The 19976-nt window shown below is 47.8% G+C and overlaps 1 protein-coding gene across 1 annotated transcript in view; it reads right to left on the bottom strand.

Annotated features, from left to right (window-relative positions):
* Positions 1 to 19976, bottom strand: part of NCKIPSD (NCK interacting protein with SH3 domain) — a 58762-nt gene that overhangs the window by 12534 nt on the left and 26252 nt on the right. Inside the window, exons 4-8 of the mRNA XM_054162582.1 lie at positions 15603 to 15690; positions 12902 to 13530; positions 4740 to 4910; positions 3507 to 3593; positions 1932 to 2070 (exon numbers count right to left, since the gene is read on the bottom strand). Of these exons, the coding sequence (XP_054018557.1) occupies positions 1932 to 2070; positions 3507 to 3593; positions 4740 to 4910; positions 12902 to 13530; positions 15603 to 15690 (1114 nt within the window). The remainder of the gene's footprint in view (positions 1 to 1931; positions 2071 to 3506; positions 3594 to 4739; positions 4911 to 12901; positions 13531 to 15602; positions 15691 to 19976) is intronic.

Raw genomic sequence — 19976 nt, 5'->3', positions numbered from 1 at the left:
AACCAAAAGCAATCTACTGGCAATGGAAGAGCAGTTTTTCACCCTTTGACTGTACTGCCCATGTAACTACAGCAAGGAGAGAAAAAAACCCCACACCTTGAGGCCAAGCTAGGGAAAGAAGAGATGCTGCAGATTGGTAATTCAAAGGACATAGCAGAGCCACTTTCCACCAACATCCACTGCAATGCTTTTCAGGTCCCCCAAGCAGAGCTAGCACTTGCTGGAAGATAGGCCATTCAATACAAAGGGCTACATGGAGACAGCAAAGGTGTGCAGGCGTCACCTAGATCAGAACTTGATGCTCCATCATATCAAGAGGTGTTGGCAGTGCTATCCAGGATGATGCAACAAAATGCCCTAGACAGCAACACTGTGACCAGGCAAGGAGTAACAAGGGCAACCAGCTCACCCTGCCTGCAGAGAGGCACCACGGGGAACAGAGCAGGAGACTGAAGCCTGTTGAGGCATGGAGCAGAAGATGCTCAACTGGAGACAATCTCTACAAATCAGTGATGGATGCATGCCAAAGTTTATTTTTGGCAGCACAAAATTGTGAGTAATGTTACCACAGAAGCATAGCCACAGTGTAACCAAGTATTTTTTTGCTTCATGGGCAGCAAAACCTCAGCCTAGAGAGGCAGCATCTCATGCATAACCAGATAAACACCAACAGTGTGGTTAAGTTCACTGCACAGAATTCATAAGCAGCAGCACAAGAATAAAGGGTAACCAACACAGGCACAACGATCTCAGTCCTGTACCACAGCACTGGTGCTTTGCCCTGCCCTGAAACATGACTGATTTTATTCAAGCACTCCCCACCTTCAAAATGTCTGAACTTCAAAGCCTCTGAGCAAAGATAGGCACAAAGATAAGCACAAAGCCTCCTGCTTGATTTTCTCTCTCATGGCACTTTCTGGACACCAGACTAGCCCCATTAGTTCTGGCCACCACATTTGTGGAGGGATGCTGCAGACACAGACATTGATTAGGCATGTCCAAAGTGGCCATCTTGAACATTCACTTGGCTCTCATGAAACGCATATAATGGCTCCTGTTCTGCACACACTTGTCAATCCCTACACCATCATCAACAAATTATACTTCACAGCTCCATGACACCCTCCACAGCAAACCAAGAGGCTGCAGACTGCAATTGGGGTAGCAAGGCTCTGTACTCTGGGGCTCTTCTGCTCTGATCCACATGGTCACTCAACAGCTACTTCAATTATAGGTCATGAGTAGCACAAATGATGGATTTTCAGTGTCCCTTTAAGGAAAAGAGTAGTTTATGTCACTGCCAGCACTGGTGGCCTACTGCCTGACTTCAAAAGAGAGAGCAAAGCAAAAGGCAGCAGGAGCGTGAAGTACAAGGAACATGAAGGCAAATCCTAGGATGGGAAGCAAATTGCTGGGGGAAATAAGGTTGTGGCACTAACCTGCAGAGGAGCAGGACTGCAACTTTAACAGCACTACCATCTCCCCTGGTACACTGGTGGAAAGGAAATCCTCTCCTTTGATCAGCACACATCTCATTCACCGTCAGAAAACACCACAAAGCCCTCATGTAGACAGCTGAGAAAAACCACCTACAGGAAGCTGCAGAGATCTTCCTTGAGATCTGCAGGTGTCTCTCATCAGCATCATGAAACAAAACTGGAACAGCTCAAAATGTGCTTTAAGACAGCTGCAAGAAGTGCTACAGATCCTTAACGGCACATTCAAGAGCTACTGACCCTTGCACTGTTGGACTGAAACATCCCCTCCTGCGCATTCTCCATGCAGAGCTGTAGTAACCTGAATAACTTTAAACCCAGACACCACTCTCCCCAGAGCACTGGGCACGTGGAGCAGCCAGGCCATGAGGAGCCAGCGGTGCTGCGGTGAACAGACACATTCCTAGGGAGCCGGGTATGGCAGCTCTGGCTCACCTTGTGTGTGGGTCTGCATGTCCCGGGCCAGCTCCATGGGCAGCACGGAGTTCACAAGTGTTGAGATGACTGCAGCATCCAGGCTGCACATGGCTCCAAAGCACTTCAGCAGCAGCAGTCGTAAGGGCACCCTGTGTTCCTGCAAAACCAATTTATTGGATGAAACCATCTCCCAGGTGAGGGCTTGCTTCAAGGCAGAGACAGAACTGACTGAAAGTTCCCACTGTTGGGAAGCCACAGACCCTCCCAGGGTGACAGTGAACCCAGAAGCTCTACTAGCTTTGAACAACAGCATAGGACTTGTTTTACAATAACATTCACAACAGCTACAGGCTGTTGGCATGTGTGATCAGAGGGCATGTGGCAGCCAGAGCTCAGATCTGAAATGTTCCATTACATCCACTAAACGTGATCCCCATCAAGAAACTATACCCAACCCCAGCAAAGAGATTCAATTTGCTGGCTAGCCAGGATTTTCTGAACACAGAGCAGTGGATACTGCTCTGAAGGAGGTCTCCTAACAGCACAGTGTTTGCAAACCCTCTTCAGCATGTGATGGCTACTGAACAGGATGGGAGCGGCTCCCGCACCAGGAAGCTGTCAGATTTGTTCTGAAAGCGTAACCAGAAAGTTTTGGGAAATGCAGAGATTCCAGTAATGATGATCCTCAAGCTGCAGCTCCCACAACAGCTCTGGTACTGGGGTAACCTTCAGCCTCAGCAAACAATTCCAGGGTTCAAAGAACAGAAGTGAGCCAAGCTCTGCCACTGGGCACAACAGAAGCAAAGGCAGGAAACTTAACTGCTCTTTCTCTGCACCTGATCAGGCTTCCTTGAAATCCTGGTCAGATGAGAACAGGCAGTGAAAGCCAGTAAGCTACATCATGCCCAGCCTGCCTTCCCACTTCTGCCAGATATGCTACAGCCTCCTGATGCTGAGCTTTGTGTTCTGACACAGAAGTGCCAGAAGAAAGCTAAATGCCACAAACCTTGATGTGCTGTAGCTGGGGGACTTTGGGACAAGATGTGGACAAGTTGCCAACCCCGCAGAGTCCCACAAGAGCACATTCCAGGAAGGAGAGGGGGAAAGCAACACCACATAGGCATTGAAGGCAAAACTTCCATTTCTTGTTCTGAATACTGATTTTCTTCCTCACTCCCAAGGCTGCTACTCACAACCTACTTTCCTAAGCAAAGCTATTTACTGATGCACAGGCGTGCATTGATTAAAAGAGGAGCAGTTACAGCCTGTCAGCTTTCCCAAGGCATCCTTGGAAATGCTTCCTCTAGATATTAGTGATGCCAGTTCTGTCCCTCAATGGAGCTAACAAAAGCAGCAAGCTTTACCCTTCACAGTGCAAGCTACTGCTTCAAAGTCTGCACCATCCTCTGCTCCTTCATACAACTTGAAGCACAGCACTGACTGAGCACTCAGAAGGGATGTGCTCCAACTCCATCTAGTTCACAGAACTGCCCTACCCAGAGGGAATCTCTCACACATATTCATCATAGCAACCCTGCTCTTTTCCATCTTCAGGGAAAACTCAGAAAGATTTGATGCATTCTGCCACCTTACCATCTGATAATATGCCACAAGGGACAGGACAGATTCAAACTCATTCTTCTTGCACATTTTCTTGCAAACTTCTGGATCTGCATCTGTCTGGAAGCAGGAATGAACAGGTGAGACCAGTGGCACATCAAAGCTGCAAGGTGCTTGCTGCAGGGACTTCAGGGGAGGTCAGCTGCTTTCGGTTATCAGTAGCCCCAGCCCAACCAACTCACAAAGAAATTGAACCAGTTCAATAATGGCCACCCTGCAGATCCTGCATCAAAAGGAATTCCTGAGAACTCTCTCTGCATGTGTTGGGCTGAGAACAACTGAAAAACCACAACCTGAGCAGCACCTTGATGAGTGCACTGCACAGTTACACAGGGCAGTTCCAGCACTGTTCTCATCCTGAGAAGTGCTGTACAACTCCTCCCACCCTTAGACTATGAGGAAAAGGTTGCACAAAATCCCCCTCTGCCTTGCCCTGCAGGCCCACAGCAAGGCAGTACAGGTCTTACACTGTGACAAAGATGCTGGTGTTTACTACACAAACCCCATGTTCTGCTTATGTCAGAGCACACACATTCTGCTTTTGCCAGAGAAAACCTCACACTGGCACCCATAACACAGACCATGCCACTGCACTGCGTGGCAGCTCTCATATCATCACATTCCCCATACACTGATGGGTTTGCACGTTCTAGTGACGGCATGGGACATTAATTGCTGCTGCTGCTCACTATGGGGATGTACCTCTCCTAAGGCACAGATGTGGAGAGATACAGAAGTAGCTTTGAATACACTTGAAGACATTTTCAAGACAGCCAAGGAGGTTTCTTTACATTTAATGGTCCTCACCCCAGAAGAACTTCTGAGCAAGATGTTTTAAATGGAAGACATTTCCCTATGGGCCTAGGAATGCAACAACACTCACAGCAAAGTTCTAGGTTTGCTGCAGGATGACAGGTTTTAAGTTTTGGAGGTGAGGGTTTACATGCTTCTGTGACAGGTAAATATCACAGCTACCATGAAGAATGGTTCTCTAACTGTTTTCCAAATAACTTTGCAGGATGGAGAGTAAAGCAGCTGAAGAACATTGCAGACCTCACACAGAAGGGCAGGGCAGTAAGGGGTGCACAAGAAACCTATACCTTCTGCAACAGCAGATCCAACAGGAACAGAGGGGTGGAGGAGTTCAGAAAAAAGGAACTTCACTGGGACTGTTTGCTCTGTCTGTAAAGAGGGAAATTTGCTCACCAGGATGCGAAGAAGCTCCTCCAGGTAGCAGCAGATGACATTCTCATCCTCGTAGAGCGCCCAGCTGCGCTGCTGAGCATCGTCCTTGTGCCTGGCCAGATCCGCAAAGATCACCTCCAGCCTCTGCTCATCATGGCAGATCTGTCCTGAGGGCAGCCCCGCACTCAGATTCTGCACGACAGCAAAACCACTGGTTAGTGGGGTCCTGACAGTTAGCTGTTGTTTGGGTGCCTGTTTCCCCTAATCTTTGTCTCAGGACTGACAGTTGGCCTCATTCAGTCAAGAGCTGGCAGCCAAAAGACAGCAAGTTTAAGACATGTTATTTCAGCTCTCATACTTTTGGGACCTCTTCCTGCCTCCTTTCCTCTGTACCAGGCTACAGTTATTACAGAGAATGAATCAAAATAGGTGCCAGAACTAGTGCATGGTCAGAAAATCTTTAAATCCAAGCTGCTACCATCCTCCTGGAGGATGTTAAAGAACCTAAAATACCTCATGGGAAATTTGTACCTTAGTCTTTCCTGGATCACATAATTGCAACCTTTTAGCACACAAGCACACCACAAACTTCTCCACTTCCCTTCACAGTAAACCGGAGGGTGTTTGCAGACCACTGCCAGCCTGTCCTGGGGAGGACAAATGCTGAGGTAAGGTACACTGCCCCTTTCCTGTAAGAGAGGAACTTAGGGCAAGAAGCCAACTCAGATGACCACAGCACTCTGCACATTTCAGTACACTCAAAGGGAAGCCCAAAATGCTTGGCCAGAGTACTACACTGTGTCAAGCTAAGCCTTCATTTGTCCTACCCATGGGACAGCCAAACACACTGCAGCTTTCAGAAAAGCAGTTCAGGGCAACCTCACTTCAGTGAATCAGACTTCAGAGCTCTATTACCTCCCAACAAACCAAGTAAAGCACTGGTTTCCTTTTGGGTGCAGGCATCAGGAGCCCTTTAAAGGACACACTGTAGACTCTGAAAATCATCCTGAGAATGGAGAAAAATAAAGCAGGTACAGGCCAGGACTGCTGCCAGGCAGCAGCTGAGCACAGCTTCAGGCTCACTTCCAATAAAACAGATGTGTCCCGGGGCATAAACCCACCACACTGCAGAACTACCTTCAGGAAGAAGACATTCCCTTCACTGTGCCCTCCCTCCAGCTCAAAAAAAGGTCAGATCTTCCTTTAATCTTTGGCTCAGGAGCAAATACTTGCATAGTACTCTACATGCCAAATGCTCAATACTGGGTCTGCCACCTTCTGCAGCAAGGATGGGATCCAATTCATCATGGGCTGCTTTGGTTCCAAACAGCAGATCTCAACCACTGATCACAGCAGCTCTGAAGCCTGTAGCTACAATGCAGACTAACTCAGTAAATCTTGCTGCATATCCTCCTTTCTCCAATTGCTGTTATCTGCATTCCCACCACTTCTGCCTCACACACAACCCTTGCCACAAAGCCTTCACTCTTCAGTTGCCTATCCCACACTTTTCCTCTCCTTTGAGAAAGGGAAGGGAGAAGTCAGGCAGCAGCTAACCTGCCCCTACAATTGCTGTGGTTTGCAATTTAGGATAACCTTCTCAAGTATCTCACATATGAACTACCTGGTTTCTAGAAAGCAGGGCAATGGGGAGGGACCAGTACACAGAACTGGGCTGATTACAGGTGATGAGCCCAGGCACCACGAAGAGAGGTAAACACTAATATGCAGAACTTAAATTATATACACAAGGATTTGGCAGTGGAGGCAACAAGCAAGGTGGAAAAGAACAGAGCTGAAAAATTCAAACAGGGAAAACCCTCTCACTGAGACCAAGCCCTTAATTTTTGTATGAAGCTGTACTGCAGCACACAGTGACAAGCCACGATCATTCACTGCAAAATGCCTGCTACCAGCCAGGACACGCTGCAACTGCACAGCATCTTCTGGAAACCTGGAGAAGGCTTAGTCCTGTCCTGGCACAGCTCCTTCCGACAGGCAGGTTGTGTGGCCAAGGGCAGCAAGCCTTTAAAGCAGGCTTTCACATACAAGCAGAGCAGAACAATTTTGTGGGTAGACAGGAGCCTGCACTTTGTATCAGTGGTGATGTCACAGCTGCACACTCATGGCATGAGCAGAACCCTTCCTGCACAGCTTCCACCCCCCAGCCCTTTCTGGGAAAACCACTCCAGGTTTAACAGGAATGTCTCATCTGCTTGGTTAGAGACAGAATTGTTGTTCATTTGTGTCAGGGTATTTGGGGTATGAACTAACAGGACTGCAGTGCTTCAGCTGCATAAGAAAGCATTTTTATTGTCACTTCTCATGATGCATTTTTTTGTCAAGCAGATAGCGAAGGAAGGAGCATGCTGGTTAACACCATAAGCTGTGGACAGCCTAGCAGAAAACCAGGTAACCAGCTGTGAGAGGATGGCAGCTTTCAGGAGCTGAGCACAAACACAAAAGAATCTCCCAGTCAATGGTGATTTCTAACAAGTAAATAAGCTAGATAAGAGACTTGCTTGGTCTTGCCACCTCCTCTCTTTAGGAGGAACCTACAACACTGCAGTGTCACCTGCCTGTCCTGGTGTACCCCAGCCGCTTGGGACTGGGTTCTCCATGTATACATCTTACTCATATCCTCCTCACTCACACCCTCCTTGCCAGAGCAGTACAGGGCTGGTCCTACCTCAGTTCACTGCTAGAACATCTTTTTGGATGGGCATTTTAATGAGTACTCGTTTTAATGATCACTCTCTTCAGCCTCTTATCACTAATCTGCTTCCTCCAATCCTTCTATCCGCAGCTTTTATGACTCCATTGAGCATCAAGCTCCTAATGGACTTGGATGAGATCAATCCATTAACAGGCTCTTCAACCTGACTGGTGTAACTACACTATGCACTGTCTTAATGCACTCTCAGCACCATTCTCAGCCCGCCCACCAGGGTCAGGGTTCTGTTTATTAAACATCTTGGCAGCTACTTCAAACTGCAGCTGTGTCATATGGTTGTTTCCAGGAATCTGCTGAGGAGTCCATAAGCAGGGGGAGGTTTCAGTATTTCTAACAATGCCAAGTGGCATTATCTCACTGCTTCAATAGTTCCCTCCCCCCAGCCCAGCAGAACAAACTACTGCAGGGATTTTGTACCTCCTGAGCAGCCCAAAAACATGTTGGGAATCTCATTGTATCCACATTGCTTAGAGGTGATCAAGGCTGCCATGTAAGCTCAGTTGCTGTTCTGCTGAGCTCTCCCTCCTCCATACCTCCTTCCCCGCCACCACATCAGCAAGCATGGTGATCACCAGTGCCTTGGGTACACACATCCACCAGCACTTTCCCTCCAGATGAGCCCAGATACGCCTCGAGTAAACCACACAGCAGGCTTCTAAACACATTTCCAGGGGACTGTCCTGGAATTTTCCTCTCCTCTGGGAAACAAACTGTTCCCACTACAGCACCAACTATAAACCCCAGGCCTGGTAGCACTGCTCTCAACACTGCCAGGCTCCCAGAAGAAACACAGTGCAAGAGAGGTGCCTGACTTCAGCTGAGCCAAGCTCTCCGGACAGGCCTTTCACATGCATTCTTTCAGCATTCTTTTGGCAGCCGCAGGTCTGTTCCCCGAGGGGCACCCCAGGGACACAGCCCGGTGGTGGGGCCGGTGGCCTCTGCAGTGTCACGAAGAGAGAGAGCACCTAGCTTCCAACCACTGTGCGTCAGCTAGGTCTCTGCAGCCTCTGCTTTTCAGGTGTCCTGGCCATCTGCAGCTCAATGCATGTTTGCTCCACAGATGCACCCAGCAGCAGCTCTTTCTGGATGAGCGTAGCCCATCTACAGTTGAACTGAGATGGATGCATGTGAAGAATCTGACACAGGCCCTCACAAAGGCTCCCCTAGCAATTAGTGAGCAAAGCACTTGGCTAAGCTCTAATGCATTCCTCCCACCCTCCAGATTCACTTTTGTTACAGGATTTCACTAAGGAGGAGCCTCATGTATGCAGCCAACAGCGCAGCCAAACGACTCAGCCTTGAAAGCAATCACTCTGCTGACCTTCCCATTGTCCCCAGCAGGCAGAGGGACAAAGCTCCTGCGGAGAAAAGCTGAGCTCCACAGCAGTATTTGTATCGTGTCTAAAGCAAGTCTCCTTCAAGCAAAGCTGAGTTAATGAATGAACAGGAACTATGAGCAAGAGGCATCTCACAAGGATTCAGGGCAAGGGGAGAGAGCTCAGCCACAAGGTTTGTCAAGGCTTGTTGGGGACAACAGGCAGCTGCTAGACAATGGTGATGGGCAGCTGGGAGCAAGTCACAGCCCAGCAACATAAGGGAAACTCCCTCCAGAAACACAGCATCTCCCACATCAACTTCTGACACACCCAAGAACCATTTGACCCCATCCAGCAGCTGGGGCTGAGCTGTAAGACCAAACTGAATGACACACCTTTGCCAGCAGTTTTCAAGCTTAAATTTAAGGCAATCAGAGATGGGTCTGAGTCACAAGTACCACACAGCAATGCTAATATAGTAAAGAGCAGGTGTAGCCAGCTTGTGTATTAAGCAATTTTGCTTGCCTCTGACTCAGTTTAATAAATCTGTAAACCAACCTCCCCAGACAAGATGTCTGTGGTACCACTCTCTGCTCTCAGGTGGGATCTAATTCACCACGGCTGAAGGCAATCACATATTTCCAATACACACTAATCCAAGTGTCTCTGTAGATGCTTGAAAACCAAGCAACATCTAAGATATCTTTAGTCATGCCCAGATTTCAAAAGCGAGTCCCTGTGAAAGTCAGCTCCAGTTCAGATGGGTCTCACTGTGAGACTGCAGCAAAGCCTTTGGAAACAGGTTTCATTTCCCTTTGCACATCTTGCCCAGTCACCATACCACTCATCAGGAACCAGCTCAAGGACAAAAACAGGAGCCATATCTAAGGCTGGGCCAAATCCTGACACAGAGAAGCCAACTGTGGTAGGTTTAGGCTATGCCTTTAAAATTTTTTCCCCAGATCTTGAACAGAACAGTGGTAACATGAAAATAAATCACTATTGGGTGTAAAAAGGAAAATAAGGGCAAGTTCTAAACAATCCCCTGGAGAGATAACAGACTTAAACTAGTACAAAAACAATCTCTCTCTTCTGGCTTCTTCAGCTCTGGCTGATGCTTCTCCTGGCTTTACTGACCTTGGCTGCACTGCTTTTGTTGTGACTGGTTATTAAGAACAACTTCTCACTGCTCTTTCCTCTTGTCCCTTTGTGTACAGGGGGGTAAGGAGGGGGCAGGGAGGGAAAAGCTGTAGCAGCTCCCCTGGTCTTTGGCCAAGGGGGCTCTTGTGCTGTTTATATACTGTAAATACCTGTAAATATTTGTAAACACTGTATAGTTTGTACATATTCATTGCATTTCACTGTAGATTGTAGTTTTGCTTGTAAACACAGCTTCATTTGCTTCCAACTGAGCTGGTCTGGCAAAATTTAATGTTGGGGGGAATCTCCAATCCACCACACCAACTCAGCACATTTTCTCCTGATGATCAGGCTTCTTCAAGTAGTATGATACCTCTGAAACATCTTTTCTGAAGCATGAGCACCTCAGCATCCTCCTTGTCTTTGCTGTTCCCCCAGTGTAGCCTTATGTTAACCCTCCACAAACAGGACCTTCCCCTCCAAAAGCAGCATGATGCTGTCCCAGAAGAAAGGTCTTTTGTTCTCTTGAAAAGATGTGCCTGGGCAGACTCTATGCTGGAGGAACAGCAAGGTAAATAAGAGAGAAGTCCCACTGCAATTCAACCTCCAGGAGGCACTGGGGATAGGAACGAGGCAGTGGATTCTGGAATTGATTTAGTAAACCAGTGATGTGACTTCAAATTAAGACTGGTGTAGGCATAGACAGGATAAAACTAATTAAAGAACATGATGCAAAGGGTTGAAGCAGGTGTGATAAATACAAGGAACAGACCAAAGCTTTAAATCAAAGCTGATCTCTCACTCTGTCTTAGGGAGTGGAAGAAAAACCTTGAAAATATGCAAAAGAATTGACCATGTTTTCACAGATTGGACTGTAGAGGGATTTCAGAAGTTACAAATTAAATAGAAAAGCCCTTAAGCTAGAACTGATGGCTCAGCAACAATTCTACACAAAGCCCCTGAGATCTTGGAATGATTTTGTGTAATGAACAATACAAAAATCAGCAGTAATGATCTGTACCATTAAACAGCGCTCGCGAGGCCATGGCAGTACAGCCACCCACACGGTTGCTCTTTCAACTGTTAGAGCTGCCTTCTACACCAGGTGAACAACCTCATCCATCACCAGGCACCTAGGTACCAGCAGAGCCACATCTTCTGCTTGGGACATGGAGGAAAAACCACCACCACGTTTACACCTGAACACTGTGCAAAGCCCACCCAGGCTCTCCTGAAAGCAAGACTGCTCCAGATAGGCATGATGAGGTATGAAGAGATGGGACAGGACTTTCTGCACTGCTTCCACACAGAACTGGGCTTTTGTAAGTCCAGTGGTTGTCCTAGATGACAGATACTGTACCACTTATAAGAAGATCCACACTTGTCCCCGCACCAACATCACAATTTCTTCCCATCTTTCTCAGGCTGGTCTGTGGCAATGGCCACGGAATTGAAGTTTTCAAATCCCCTCTGCAGAGAGCTGTCACTTTTGTGGAATTAGGTCTATTGTATCCTGAGAACAGGTATTAAAGATAAAAATAGTCAAATCTTGTCCCAGGTCCAAATAACAGAAAATGGAAGACCTTAGCATGTGAGTCAGAGGCAGAGCATTTGCTTGAAACAGCTAAATTTTTTTGCTGAATCTAGATTGCACCTTGACATGGGATTGTTCCTGAAGGAGGAAGCAATGAACTGTTGGGTTACAGCCACAAACGGAGACTCAATGATTGCTTATAGGACCCTCTCTATGCAGTGCTAACCAGATTATGATTTGATCTAAAATTTGAATGCCATGAGCTTTCCATATTCAGATGCCTCTGAACAGTTCATTATAATCTTGCCATTAGCAATGGAACTCCAATCTTAGATGTTTATATGAAGCAGTCCTTGGGGCTGTATTTAGCAAGTGGGAGCTGAAAATTATTATCCCTACAACTCAGGTGCTCAGGTGCACTTCACCATTTCAATGACTGCTGCAAGACACATCCTTTCATTTCCCCTCATGCATATCTGCTGCAGAGGAAAGAGGAATATCCAGTCTTTTTGACATAGGGTTTATTTGGGACATGCTCAAGACAATGCTCTTCCTCCAGTGGCTGAAAAACGACTCTTCCATGATGTTTAAAAAGCAGCAGGGCTGAGGTGTGCATTGTGGACTAAGAAGAGAGGTTCACAGCTACAGAAAACTAGTTTTCATCACTTCAATGAAAGACCAGGCAAGACATTGAGAAGTTTTGGGTGCTCCATTGTCAGAGACAAGAATCCATGCAGACTTATGGCATGCATAGGCTTGCTGAAGCTACCACAGAAAAAGCAAAGCACCACAGAAGAAAACAAATGTAGACAATGACATTATTTTATAGAAGGCTTCTATACAGAAGCACTTACTGAAAAGTCCTCATTTTCCTCACCTTCCATTTGCCACATTCATAACAGAAAATACTGTATTAAAAAGTCACCTTTTGGTTCTTTCTCTGATTGTATGCTGCCACAATAGTTCTCTGGGAGCCTTCAAAATCAAGTGGTCAGCAACTTGCACCAGAGGTTTCTCAGCGCACATCAAGTCCCACTGCATCCATTCTCACCCTGCTTTGTCACCAGTGCTGTTCCCCTGGGACCTGAAAGGCTGGCACCTCCTGCCTCATGTGGTTCAGTTTGTCACCATCCACCACATCACATTCTCTCTAAGCCACATTCTTGCCTGAGACACTCACCTCTCCACCACAGTCCACCAGTGCTTCCCAGCACCAAGGGCCCTCTCAGCTGTACAACCTGCTGGAGAAACACTCATCTGTTTGCCATTTCCCTGCTACCAGGACTTGGACCTGGTTTAAACCCTTGGTTCCCGTGGCTAGACATTTACTCCCCTCTAGCACTTCTCCCCTTTCCTTTAGGATCAAGCTGCACTCCTCCATCCCAAACATTAGGGGAGCTCAACACTTCTGCCTGATGCCAGGAGGCAGTTTGCAGCAGCCACCCCAGCCACAGGTTACCTTGCTCTCCACCACAGAGATGAGAATCTGCTCCATGATGTTGCTTGTTACCGGGATGGAGGTCTGGATGTGGCCGATGACCACGCCGATGGCCACGCGGGACAGCTCGTAGCTGAGGTGGGTGTTCCTGCGCACCAGCTCGATCAGTTCAGCACCTATTGTCTTGGGCACGGATGCCACCAGGCCACTGGGCTCTGGTGGCACTGGCTCTACAGCAGTTGTCTTCTTATCCTCTAGGCAGAGGTTGTTGAAGGCATCCAGGCCTGCAGGGGGGTTTGGGGCAGCTTTCTTCACCTGAGAAGTCTTCTCCCCATCCACAGCGTGGGACCTCTGGGTCCCTCCTTCAGCTGGTGGTGCCGGGGCAGCCCTCTTGTTCTGAGGAGATTTGCTGGAGCCATCCTTCGGGGAGGTCCCATAGCGGGAGTGGGTCACGGAGCCAGTGTCCAGATTGCGCGTTATGGTGGTGTGGACACTGCGGCTCGGGACAGGGGGCGGCGTGTTGGCAGGACTGGAGGTGGCCGTTGGGAGAGCGGTCTCGGACACAGAAGAAGCAGTGTACAAGGTATCCAAGGATGTTGTGCTCATGGAGGAGGCACTAGAAGCTGACCCAGTGATAATTTCAACAGTGTCTGAAAGGAAACAATTAAAAAAGCCTTAGCAACAGCATCAAAGGAATAAAGAGGAAAAAAACCAAATTGCTGCAGCACAGCCCATTAAAAGGCTCATTGTGCATGCCACCAGAGCAGTTTAACTGCTCTTCCTGCCTCACTTATCTCAAAGCAAAATTGTACCAGTTCTCTCTGGAGCATTCCTGCACAATCACCTCTTTAAAAAGGGGAAAAGTACTCTATTGAGATGAATACCCATCAAAGGGCTTAGTGTTTTACGGAAGAGAGGGAGGAAACAGGATTAAGGGACAGAAAAGTCTTTTTCTCTTGGCTTAGCAAGGGTCTTTTTCTGTGTTCATGATCTAAGCCCTCACTTTGAATGATGGTGCCTGAGAATTGCAAGACACCAAAGTCTTGACATGCCAGCCCACGCCTCCCTCTTGCACACACCTCACTAAGTGCACACCATGGTTAGCACCAGTGGTGGAAGAAACATTTGGCTGACAACACTTCTGGTGTGTCTTTCAGCACTCTCCAACGTTTGATCACGAGCCCTGTTAGCACTCACCACTTTCCCAAGCCTCCACATTATCTGCTTTGCTGTACTTCTCCCTTCCACACCTACATCTAGTTTTGACTAGCTCTAAGCAGTGGTAGCTGTCCCACCTTCCAACAAAAAAAGACTCTACTACAAGCAAAATGATGTTAAGATTCTTCTGTCCTTTAACTGGGTCTAATATATAGTTTGGGTAAATCTTACCCATTAGTTTCTAGGGGGCAGAAGTGTACCTAAGTCCTTCCCTGACTACAACAACAGTTATTTGGTCAAACATGCTGATGATAGTCCTGGAAGAGAAGCAGCACACCCATGGGGGAGCCCAGTTCACAGAGAAGGAAGTTTCCCAGACACCCAAGGATGGGTCAGCGAGACAGACATGAGAAATGCTTTTGCTACACCTCTGCAAGCAATTCCAATCCTTCTCACCCCCTTCGCCCTGGAATTCCTCTACTACTCCATCTACCACTTCACCCCAAGACAAGCACAAGCTGGGCATGAAAACAGGACCCTTCCCTCCCATAGGGGTTCAGCATTCCTCTTTCTTCCTCCTCCTCACAGACGAGCATTCATGAATCATAGCTCCCATCATGCTTCATTAAATCAAGTTAATGTGTTGGAGAAAACTGACCTTTGTGAACTCCCACTACCAGGGTGAAAAATGGCTCAATACCATTAAGTACCATTAAGTAAGCTGGTGGCCAAGTTTCAATTAGCTACCTGCAAGTCAACAGCTCTGTCCTGCTCCTCAAAAGGAGACATGAGTGGGCTTGAGATAGGCTGTGTGTCACTAACAGCTTAATTGTCACAGCACAGGAGAGCATTTGGGAAGCTGACAGCAGCTCAGCAAGATGACCACTGCCTCTGCCAGCCCAGACATGCTGAAGATGAGAAGCTCCTGCCCTAGCCCCATCTGTGGTCCTGCTGTGAAGTGCTCCCCTGCCTGTGGGTGCCACATAGGCAGCTGTGTCCCTGGTATTGTTATTGCTCCTTGCAGCTATTGATTTTATGGAAATCCCACCTGAACACTCTACAAACATCCAACAGACTGTGTGAGCCAAAAGCGAGACTTGAGCCTGTCCCAAAACCACTACCAATGAGCTCCCCCTGGTGAACTACTACACTCTGCACTGCCAAGGAAAACTCCCTCTGCCTTGCTGGAGATGGCCTGGATGTCTGTGGGAGAAAAACACCTACAAGGATCTTACATCACTGACGCTGTGCACTGGCCTGACTAGCCACAGGAGCAGGCAGAGGTGCTCCTCGGAGAGCACCATGTTCCCCAGGGACACCAGAACTGGCAGACTGGGATGATGCTGTACCTAGTACCCATCCACAAATGCCAGGCTGGCCAGATCCTCCCAGATTAGTGTGGGCTTGAAAGACCACTGGCCAACACCTCATGATCATCAGCATTAAAACCTACAGAAGTCCAGGATTTATGTAAGGATGCTCTTCGAAGCACAGAGCAAAAGCACCCGGGCAGCATGGCTGTCCCACCGCCCAGTGCCCGTTTGGTGCCCAGGTTTGTCCTTACTTTTAACAGGAGCAGCAATCTGTGGGTTCTTGTGTTTCTCTGGAGGTGGGGGGGTGATGGGAGCTGCACGCCGGGCCTGATGTGGGATCTAGAAGGAAAGATTTCAGAGCAATCAAAGCAGGTTGACAATAAAGACATCCTCTGTTATGAAACCTTTCTTCTCGCGTGCGTGTGTAGCTTTGTCCTTACATCTCTCTCATCATTCAGGGAAGTTTTCTCAGGAGGACAGATATTAATAGGCAGCTTCCTAGAACAACAAAGCAGGACTTGGGCGGGCTTCATCCCCTCCCTGTGACAGGCAAAGCAGCCCTTGTTTAATTGCTGTGTTCAGCAGCACACGGCACATATGTCGTGTAGACCTGTCAAGCATTTACTCCTCCTTTATTCCAAATGTGATCCCACACACTCACCATGACTCCACATTACTCTCAATAGCTCCACAGAGGCTGCAAACAGAGCGTGTATTTAGACACTGTTCCAGAGAGATTCATTACATCAGCTACAAATACCCCTGCAGAAAGACAAAGCCAAGGACTGGAGACGTGTAAATGCCTTTTCCATGCTTGCAGAGCTATTTCTGCTCACGCAGGGAAAAGGCAGGGTTAGACCCTCTGTGCAGTCCTATGCTACCTGCTGGGAAAATTTTTTGCCAGGGAGTTGAATTAACTATTCACATCCAGGGTTTCTCCTGTAAGTCTCTCTCCTAGGAAATGCCAAGCTGGCAGCCTATGAGCTCAAGATCCAGATTCCTACACTCACCTTTTCCTGTCAGAGCCAAGCAACATGATCGCTGACATCATTTTCACCCAGAATTACTGCAGTGAGGTGTAACCTCGGGGTTAACCTCTGATCAGCAGGACACTGCTGAACACAGCAGCCAATCTAGGTAGGAGCACATTGCATCAATACTCTAATCCTCACAACCCAGCAGCTCAAGGCCAGGAGACTCGGTTTGGGGTCTCTTAGGACTTCGGTGATTCACAGCCTTCTGCCTGAAACATGCTTCTGGTTTTATGGCATATTGCAACCGTTGCCTGCAGTAAAAACACTCAGGGCAGCACAAGAAAGGAGGTGATAGCCTGAACACCACCATTAGCTCAGGCTGAAGCCAGCTGGAATCTATAGTAACATTCAGGCCATCACACAAAGTCAATTTTCCATGTTTGCTTAGCCCTGAATGAGAAGTTTGTCTGTAACCTGTCAATGCTGAACAGCCACACTGGGCACAGAGCACTGCCAGTCCCCACAGTCAGAACTAAGGCAGGTCCCTCAGAGGTCTCCATCATAAATAGCTCACAGCAACAGTGAAAAATGTACTTTTTCCCCCACCTGGATCCAGGGAGGGAAGAAACCTCCTCTGAAATGGGAGCAAACTTATTCCTGTAAATAAGAGGCCTTCAGGAGCCACCTTAAATGTTCAAGACTCAATGCCAAAAGCTGACAATACAGAGCTCACAGCCCATGTCTGCACCCTACCAGACAAGAGAAGACAAAGCAGTTTGTATGGCTTACAAAGCCTGTTAAAAAGGGATCTCTTGGTCTCTTTCTCCACCCTAATACACCAACCTAATACAGCCAACCTTTTACTATGTTACACAAGAAGTCACTTCTTTGGGAACACCTTCAGCTGGTGGATTGGCATGAAGTACTGCTGCATACTCCCAGCTCTTCTGCTCTTGTCAATCCATCCCACATTGTTCTCCCAGTAAAGTGCTATATGATACCTGCATACAGCTTCAGAAATGATCCATGTTAATCCAAAAGAGAGATTGCATAGCTGAGAGAGGCCAAACAGATCAGGAGGGGTCTCTGCATTGTGTGACTGGAAGGCTGGTCCCAAATCTGGAAAGCTCAGCTGTGCTAAGAGCAGAGCGCTCTCTGCAGAGCCATGGAGCTACAGCACGAGTCTGAGCTGCTTGGCATGGCATGGCCACACTTACCAAAGCAATGGGATTTAGCAGGCAGGCTCAGAGCAGCTGCCTGACATTATTTGGGTTGGGTCATTCCAGAGTATTTCCATAGCTTCATTTTCTCTTCCAAATTTACTGTGCAAGTTTAACACAGCCATCATGGACTAGTGCTTAAATTAAGGGATGAAGAGCTAATGTTAGCTCAGAGCCCTGCCAGCCTCATTTAGATGGCCACACACCACAGTCCAAGCAGCAAAGAATGTGAAGCATCACATGAATTTCCCCATGCTGGTGCCTGCCCAAGCAGCGAGCTGCCAGAGAGTCAGGAGTTGCAAGGAGTAACTGATGGCCATCCCTTCCCTCCACACCCTGTATCCCAGATGCTGTATAGGGCCAGGAGGACAACCTAGAACACTAAATATCCTCCAATGAAAAGGGAGAAAACCTCTCCTGTCCAGCTGCTGCAGGGAAGGTGACCGTGAAGGAGGTCCTGCAGCTCAGATGTAGAGAGAAGTGCCTAAACACTTGTTGAAAGCCTCCCCTTCCACAGGCCTCTACAAGGGGGCTGTGAACTTCCCCAAATCCACAGATTTTACATATGTGCTTCCTCCTCCATTTTGCAGCAACTGCTAGCAGAGTCTCCGTTCCCTGCACTGGTTAAGACTGACTCAGCCACAACACTCCCATCCCCTTCCTAGATGGGCAGGCAGAGACTCCTGGGAACAATGCTATGACAATAAGATCTTTTAAAAAAAAACAATAACAAACTAACAAGCCCCCACCAACACCTCCTCTAGGCAAACTCTGCCAGGCCAGATTCACTGGCATGCAGCAAAGGCTTCTGGAGCAAGCATCACAAACCTATTGAGCATGCACAAATACAGCAGGTGATGACTAGAACACTCCTGAGAGCACAACCTCCTCCCTTCACAGCTGGTACCTAACTGCCCCAGCTTCCTATCTTATGCTAACTACAGAGGAACAGAAGAGAGGCACAGGTGCCATCACCAAGTACTTCAGCCAGTTCAGCTCTAGGAGCGAAGCCACCAACAGGAAATTTGCACTTCAAATTTTGCTTAAGTTTTCAGATGCAAACATTGAATGCACATGAAAATTGCAAGCAGGTAAAAGCATAGCCCAGGACCTCTGCTTCTCTGGAGCTAGTGAGAAAGTTTGGGTTTCAGCAGGTCTCCTCTTCGGCAGCTGCACAACCAGTGGAAGAAAGCAATGTTGCTTCCTCCATTTTGTACTTCAAAGCACATAGGAAAACCCTGAGCCAAGCTGAGAGATCTCAAGGAGCCCATTCAGAACAGGGCTAAGCTGGAAACTCTTTGACTGCATCCTCAGTGCCATCAGACAGGAACAGCTTTTTGTCAGCCAAGGAGTATGTCCTGTTCCTTTTTGGCAAGTGCTCAAACCACAGAGCAGATAAAGGCAGGGAAGCAGGAGGGAGAATTGGCTGTAAGGTGCTCCATTCACTTAGGTCATAATGCAAGGGGCTTGAGAAAGGAGACAGTTTGGCTGCCCAGAAAAGAAAACAAACACCAAGGAATAAAATGGTGTTTGTAGGGACTGCCATGTTCTGCATGAGCCAGAGCTACCTTTCATCTCTGCAGACTCGGAGTTCTTCAAGTGTAAAACAAGCCTCATCTGCTCGGAACGACAGCACATCAGTACTTCATAAACACTGCCTCCAAACACTTACCCAGAGAGATGAAGAAAAACTACAGCATGCATGTTCATCTGTAGGAGAAAAAAAATCCCTGTGCTCATCCTTGCTTGGCTGTACCTACACGGTGTAATCAGCCACATCACTCACCTCCAACAACCGCTGCATCCATCCTGGGCTACCTCTTTGAAGTCTCACTGGCGCCACACAGTAGCCTTGGAACTGTGTGTCGCTGAGATAAAAAAATCTGCTCCAATCACATTTCCTGCAATTTACCTTTAATTCTTCATGACAAGGAACATTCAGACACAGCAGGATCTTTGATTTCTGTTCTGTTGTTGCTGCTGTTGTTTTGGGTAGCAAAAATAAGCAGCCGCAGCAGATATAGTGTTTAAGGACCAAAGATCTTGTCGTGCAGCTTTAACAAGGGGAAAACAAAGCAGTGCTGAGTACTTGGAGGGAGTTCTGCTGCTCACATCAAAACTGTGTTTCAAAGTGCTCTCTGGGGAGTTTGCAGCTCTTAAAAAAAATTGTCAAGAGACAGCCACACAGTACAGAGCGGATCTCACAGGTCACCATAAAACCATGGACCCTTGAGGATCCTGAAATGCATCACAAGTGGCAGAGGGGCTGTTCCAGACTTCTCACATCAATTTCCACTGCCGTAACCCACAAGTGGTACAAACACAGAATCACCAAGGTTGGAAGAGACCTCGAGGATCATCAAGTCCAAGCTGTCACCACAGACCTCATGACTAAACCATGGCACCAAGTGCCACATCCAATCCCCTCTTG

Source organism: Dryobates pubescens, chromosome 1 (genome assembly GCF_014839835.1).
Source record: "Dryobates pubescens isolate bDryPub1 chromosome 1, bDryPub1.pri, whole genome shotgun sequence".
Taxonomy (NCBI): Eukaryota; Metazoa; Chordata; class Aves; order Piciformes; family Picidae; genus Dryobates; species Dryobates pubescens.
The sequence above is the reverse complement of the archived record's forward strand: the minus strand, read 5'-3'. Positions and strand labels throughout refer to the sequence as shown.